The 6,161-nt window shown below is 45.2% G+C and overlaps 1 protein-coding gene across 1 annotated transcript; it reads left to right on the forward strand.

Annotated features, from left to right (window-relative positions):
• Positions 1-1,056: 1,056 nt before the first annotated feature.
• Positions 1,057-4,533, forward strand: cdk2 (cyclin dependent kinase 2). Its single transcript, XM_084463911.1, has 7 exons — positions 1,057-1,444; positions 1,854-1,931; positions 2,020-2,137; positions 2,488-2,658; positions 2,865-2,966; positions 3,094-3,297; positions 3,719-4,533. The coding sequence occupies exons 1-7, from the start codon at positions 1,329-1,331 to the stop codon at positions 3,821-3,823; spliced, it is 894 nt and encodes a 297-aa protein (XP_084320037.1). The 5' UTR covers positions 1,057-1,328; the 3' UTR covers positions 3,824-4,533.
• The last annotated feature ends 1,628 nt before the right edge of the window (positions 4,534-6,161 follow it).

Genomic DNA, 6,161 nt, shown 5'->3' on the forward strand with positions numbered 1-6,161 from the left:
GCTCAATGGGAACTCTGTCCGCCGGTCTTCGAGACCAGGAGGCTGAGCGCTGTCTCATGTCTGGGAGACCGCTACAGCGGGCCTGCATGTGATCCCTCGTGTGCCTTGCTGACAACAGAGCTTACACTGGTAAGTCCTCCCCATAAATCACCTGACCTGAAATACCACGAATACCCAGGCTTCACCCCAGAGTGAAGTATTCACCACAAGACACGCTCAATTGGAACGGGTTGTTACATACTATATTACTTATTTATATTTGTTAATGTAGAATAACCTACATTTCTGGAATATTTTGGAAAGAATATTTCTAAAATATTTGAAATAATAAGAGCCCATCACGTTTTGTGGTGAAATTAGGTTTTTTTATGCTTGTATGTATGGAGCCATTAACCGTAACTAGGATAAAGTAGCATATAGCATTATTATATAATTATTAAATTACACACACACACACACACACACACACACACACACACACACACACACACACACACACATATATATATAAGAGAACGAAAAGATAGAACATGGGAGAGACTGTCATTGCTGACTCTCAAACTCGATAGGCTTCTTAAACACATTAATACAGCCTATACTAAGTTATTATTCACTTATTACAGTTTAATTATTGTTAATATTGTGGTCTGGGATCAGCCTCCCAGACCACTGTTGAAGGTGACGTCACGGGACAGCTGGTAAGTTTTCCAAAGGAGGCGGGGCCTTAAGTCACGTGAAAACCGCAGTTCCGTGAATGCTTGTTCTTAACTCCAGCTCTTGCCGCTCTAACTCCAACAATTCGGCTTTTTGCGGTTTTACAATGACTTACTATAGGTCTTACACTACGTTACTACTATAATTTCATTTATAGTATGTTTTATAGTCTAGCTATACTATAATTTATAGTTTATCAAACGAACAGAAAAGTGTAGCAATGCAGGGTTCGTCTCATTTCGGCCCCGCCCGGCTGGCATAGCCGTCCCGCCGCTAAAAAAAACGAACGCTTCCGGGAGAACGCGGGAACCGCTGATAGGTTCCGTCCCGTTCGGAGTTGACGCGCGCTTATCCGTTTCTTTCTTTATTATTGTTTCCCGTTAGTATTCACCCATGGCAAAGCTAACATACCTACCGACACTTTGAGTTTGTCCAACAAAAACTCATAAGAAGTGTCTTTCATAGAGGAACTACAGCCGTGGGTCGTATAGGTTAAACAAATAACAAATTAGCTGGGGGATTTGTCGGTGGTTGTGGTCGTGAGGTAACGCCGCCGTGTAGCTAGCGTCTGTCGAGGTGTTGACTCCCGGATAGCCGCGCCAGGAGCCTTCAGGATGGACTCGTTTCAGAAGGTGGAGAAGATTGGCGAGGGGACGTACGGCGTGGTATACAAAGCCAAGAACAAAGTCACGGGCGAGACTGTTGCCCTCAAGAAAATCCGACTAGACACGTAAGTCCCGACTGCTGCTGCTGGGGTAACACTACTGCTGCTGGTTGGGGTAACACTACTGCGGGGTAACACTACTGCTGGTTGGGGTAGCACTACTGCGGGGTAACACTACTGCTGGTTGGGGTAACACTACTGCTGGGTAACACTACTACTGGTTGGGGTAACACTACTGCTGGCTGGGGTAACACTACTAGCAGGGGTAACCCTACTGCGGAGTAACACTACTACTGGTTGGGGTAACACTACTGCTGCTGGTGTAACACTACTGCGGAGTAACACTACTGCTGGCTGGGGTAATCCCACTTCTGGGCTAACACTACTCCTGGTTGGGGCAACACTACTACTTATATCATAGCGCATCATTTGTCTCATAAGTCCAACATGTCGTTTTGTACTTTCTGGTTACCAGGGAAACAGAAGGGGTGCCAAGCACGGCCATCCGGGAAATCTCCCTCCTGAAGGAACTCAGTCACCCTAACATCGTCAAGTAGGTCTTCACCCACTACCGGTCAGCACCAGGTGTAACGCCAAGGTGACCTGCTGAGCTCACCCGTCTCTCCCTCTCTAACCCCTAGGCTGCTGGACGTCATCCACACAGAGAACAAGCTCTACCTTGTCTTTGAGTTCCTCCACCAGGACCTGAAGAAGTTCATGGACTCCTCCGTCACCGGCGTCCCTCTTCCCCTGGTGAAGGTAAACACGACCGTCATCCCATAAGTTCTCTAGAAGATGAGACGATGAGCTGGAACGTGTCGTTGGGGCTGAATGGAGCAGACTTATTGTATGTTGTACGTCCTGGCACTTAAAAATAGTACTTAGCATTGTGTAGCGTCTTATCCTAGCTATCTTTGTTGTCTACGGGGAATGGGTTAACCCAGTGATTGATAGTGCTTGGCACTTGGTTCTATGCACATCCTTACTGTACCGACAGAGATATATTGTTGTTTCTCTTTCTTCTGACAAATGTACTTATTGTAAGTTGGTTTGGATAAAAGCGTCTGCTTAATGTAAATGTAACTGTGCTCCCATGTCCCTCCTGGCAGAGTTACCTCTTCCAGCTGCTGCAGGGCCTGGCCTTCTGTCACTCCCACCGGGTCCTCCACCGAGACCTGAAGCCCCAGAACCTTCTCATCAACGCCCAGGGAGAGATCAAGCTGGCTGACTTTGGCCTGGCCAGGGCCTTCGGAGTGCCGGTCCGCACATACACGCATGAGGTCAGAGGGGTTGGGGATCACAGCAGCACCGTCCAGCTCCATTGTTATCTCCTAGGGTGGTTTAACGCCATACTGTTACTGTAATACGTTTTCCTGTGTTGCTGGAAAAAACTGTTGGATAAATTATATAATTCATCCTTTGGTCCACCCATCTTCTGTCTTGGTCCTGTTCCTAAACCTCACAGCTGTGATCTCTTCCCCTGCAGGTGGTTACTCTCTGGTACCGAGCTCCAGAGATCCTCCTGGGCTGTAAATACTACTCCACCGCCGTGGACCTGTGGAGCCTTGGCTGCATCTTCGCTGAGATGGTACGTCCTTCAGTGTGGACCGCAGCGCTGTCACCCCGTCTTGGCACGTTCTCCAAATGAGAAACGTTCCAACAGAAAGCTGAGCCGCACTCTCCCCCCTCTTCCCCCTCTCCCCCCTGTCCTCCAGATCACCAAGCGGGCCCTGTTCCCCGGGGACTCGGAGATCGACCAGCTGTTCCGGATCTTCCGGACGCTAGGAACGCCAGATGAGACAGTGTGGCCGGGCGTCACCAGCATGCCCGACTACAAGCCCTCCTTTCCCAAGTGGGCGCGGCAGGACATGAACAAGGTGGTTCCCCCGCTGGACGAGGACGGCCGCGAGCTGCTGGCGGTAAGCACCCGGGTCTCAACTTAAGCCTACGATCCTTAATGTAATGTAACCGCAAGGTTGCTGGTTTGATCCCCGGCTCCTCCTAGCTGGTGTCCCTGAGCAAGATGCCTCACCCTAATTGCTCCTGAAGAGCTGGCTGTCGCCCTGCGTGGTTGACTCCGCCATCGGTGTGTGAATGTGTGCATGAATGGGTGAATGTCAGTCAACACTGTAAAGCGCTTTGGATAAAAGCTCTATATGAATGAGGACCATTTACCATTTAATGCCGTGCACCACACCCTGGCTGAGTAGGGAACTACAACAACAGTAGCGAGCTGCTCACCCTCAGTGTCGCACACAGTGTTCCTAACGCATGCCCTGATCTCCAGTCTCACCCTCTCATGTTCATCCTCTCACGTTGTTCTCTTCTTTATCTTTGCAGCAAATGTTGAGTTACGACCCTAACAAGAGGATATCGGCCAAAAACGCTCTAGTCCATCGGTTCTTCCGTGACGTCACTATGCCCATCCCTCACCTGCGGCTCTGAGGGTGAAAACCTTGTTCTGGTTCCTACGACAACGGAGTGCTACGGACCGCGGCTCCACTTCGGTGCGTTCCCTCGGTCTCTCTCAAGCGGACATGGTGGGGGGGCATCACGATAGAACCAACCGGTGCCTTCACACTTCTCATTCCTACGATCCTTCTCATTCCGACGTTCCATCAGTGTTCCTCAAGTCAGTCCCGAGCTGGCGTGGTTTCGTCACCCTGATGTTGATGGCAGTAAAAATAACTTCAGAGTTCTCCAGACCGCGTGGTTGTGTTTGTGTGTTTGTGTGTGTCCTCTCCGCCCATTGGTGGATAACTTTGTTTGAGAAGTTTTACGGTACGGTTGCTGCTCCGTTCCTCGGTTGCGTTCTCCTGGGCGTTTCTGGATGAATGAGAATGTCAGCCTTCTGTTGGAACGTTTTCCGGAACGTTTTCCGAGAATGTGCCGAGTTCATCGTTTTATAATTATTGTTATTATAATTCAGCTTTCCGCATTGTGTAAAGGTTCTAGGTTTTATTTGTTAAGAGAATTTGTAAACTTTTAAAAATTGTGTCTTTTTACAAATGCTTAAAATAAACATGTTAAAAATACTCCGCTATTAATGTTTTTATATATTGGTAGATAAGTCTAGCTCAGTCTAATGGGACATATTTAATTTTGAACTTAACATCTTTCATGTATAGTCACATCTTTCACACAATAAAAGATTGTTTTAAGCATGGCTTGCATGCATTTTATTTTATATTTCAGAATGTTATGTAATCAAATCATAACTAACTTAAGCTATTTTAGTCTACCTCCCCAGTTTATCAAAGAAAGGATTTGTCATTTTGATGATAATTTATCAGATGAGATGAATCACAACCCACAAGAATCTCTTCCCAAGTTACTACGATTACTCTTGTGTGTGTTGAATATGTATGGATCAGGCATGCAAACTGGTAAAAATAATTTTTTTAAATATATATTTAAAAAATATATATTTAAAAAATAAATAAAAAAATTGACCTGTGCGCAAAAAAACAATTTTAAAAATATTTTTTTAGAATATAAAAAAATGTAATGTATATATAATTTGATATATTTATTTATTTATTTATTATTATTTTTTAACTCCCCAGAGTTTATTTTTATTTATTTTTATTTTTATTTTTTGGCGTCCTCCTTGGTCTGTTGTTGTTCTGGGATGCACTAGCTTTATTTGCACTCATTGGCCCATCCTTGTCAGAGGCCTTCTGTACCTGTGAGGTAGAATGGAGGGGGGTCCGATTTTTAGTGTTTCTCATGTCACAGAAACCACAGTGAATCCTGTGTTTCTGTGCCCCGCTGTGGTGTCGACAGCACAGAGCTCCGGTACCGTTACAGGACAGCGGTGGTTTCTTTCAGCTATTGTATTCCAATTTTAGCGAAAACACACATAACATTAGCTTGAAAGAAAAAAACTGTTTAAGGATGCTGATGCGATCAGTACTTCCCCACATAAAGAGCTTAGTTCTGATTGGATCGCTTCTCAAATCGTCCCGCTTACATTTTCGTCTCGTTTTTATTCGTTAACGAAAGTGTCAAAAGATTTCGTCGTTTTTGTCATCCTAAATAGATTTTTATTTAGTTATCGTCTCGTTTTCGTCAGACTGTAGACCCCCCCCGACCCCCAATGTTTTCTCAATGGATCTCCACGAATCACACAAGTGGCCAATTTGGTTTAAAAAGAAACCCGGCGAATTTCGCTGAAAGGTGATTAGTTTGCATGCTTGATGGATGCAGGAACATTGGAAACACTGCTTATTTGGTAAAATACAGCAATGCATATAATTGGTAGGCCTATATATTTTAGATTCTCAATGAACAATTCTACAATATTTCACAATTAACTAGTAGCCTATAGCTATACACCATAATCAACTGAAACTTAACTCTGCTTGAACTTGACCTTTTGAGCATCTGTTGTCATCCTCGACCTCTTGTAGTATCAGGGTAGGCCTACTCCTTGGTTTGAAGATGGAGGGGACAGAACATCTTACATGTACCCATGCAGTGTCTGGCTCAGACCAGCATATGGCGCCCAAGGTTTGCCGTCTAAAGTTTCTTACCAGAGCCTACATCTGGAGGAGGTTACTGAGATGGTGCTCTGCATTCTGCCGGATTAGATTCACAAAATAAGCCATATAGAGTCCACAATTTCCTGACCTTTTCGGGAAAGCATAACTAGGTGTTATATTAAACAGTCTGTCTTTGCGTAATCAAGTATTCAGCCACTTTCAAATAAACTGTGATAATGGTCGGTAAAAAATAGTAAAACCAGTGAATGAGCATGAGGTGCAGAGAAAGCTAAAGTAGT

Source organism: Micromesistius poutassou (assembly GCF_964030765.1).
Source record: "Micromesistius poutassou genome assembly, chromosome: 2".
Lineage (NCBI taxonomy): Eukaryota > Metazoa > Chordata > Actinopteri > Gadiformes > Gadidae > Micromesistius > Micromesistius poutassou.

Bases quoted from the DNA above. Each gene is read 5' to 3' on its own strand.
- cdk2 (XM_084463911.1), top strand. From the start codon at position 1,329: ATGGACTCGTTTCAGAAGGTGGAGAAGATTGGCGAGGGGACGTACGGC. The intron at 1,445-1,853 runs GTAAGTCCCGAC...TCTGGTTACCAG, and splicing joins AAGAAAATCCGACTAGACAC to GGAAACAGAAGGGGTGCCAA. The intron at 2,659-2,864 runs GTCAGAGGGGTT...CTTCCCCTGCAG, and splicing joins TCCGCACATACACGCATGAG to GTGGTTACTCTCTGGTACCG.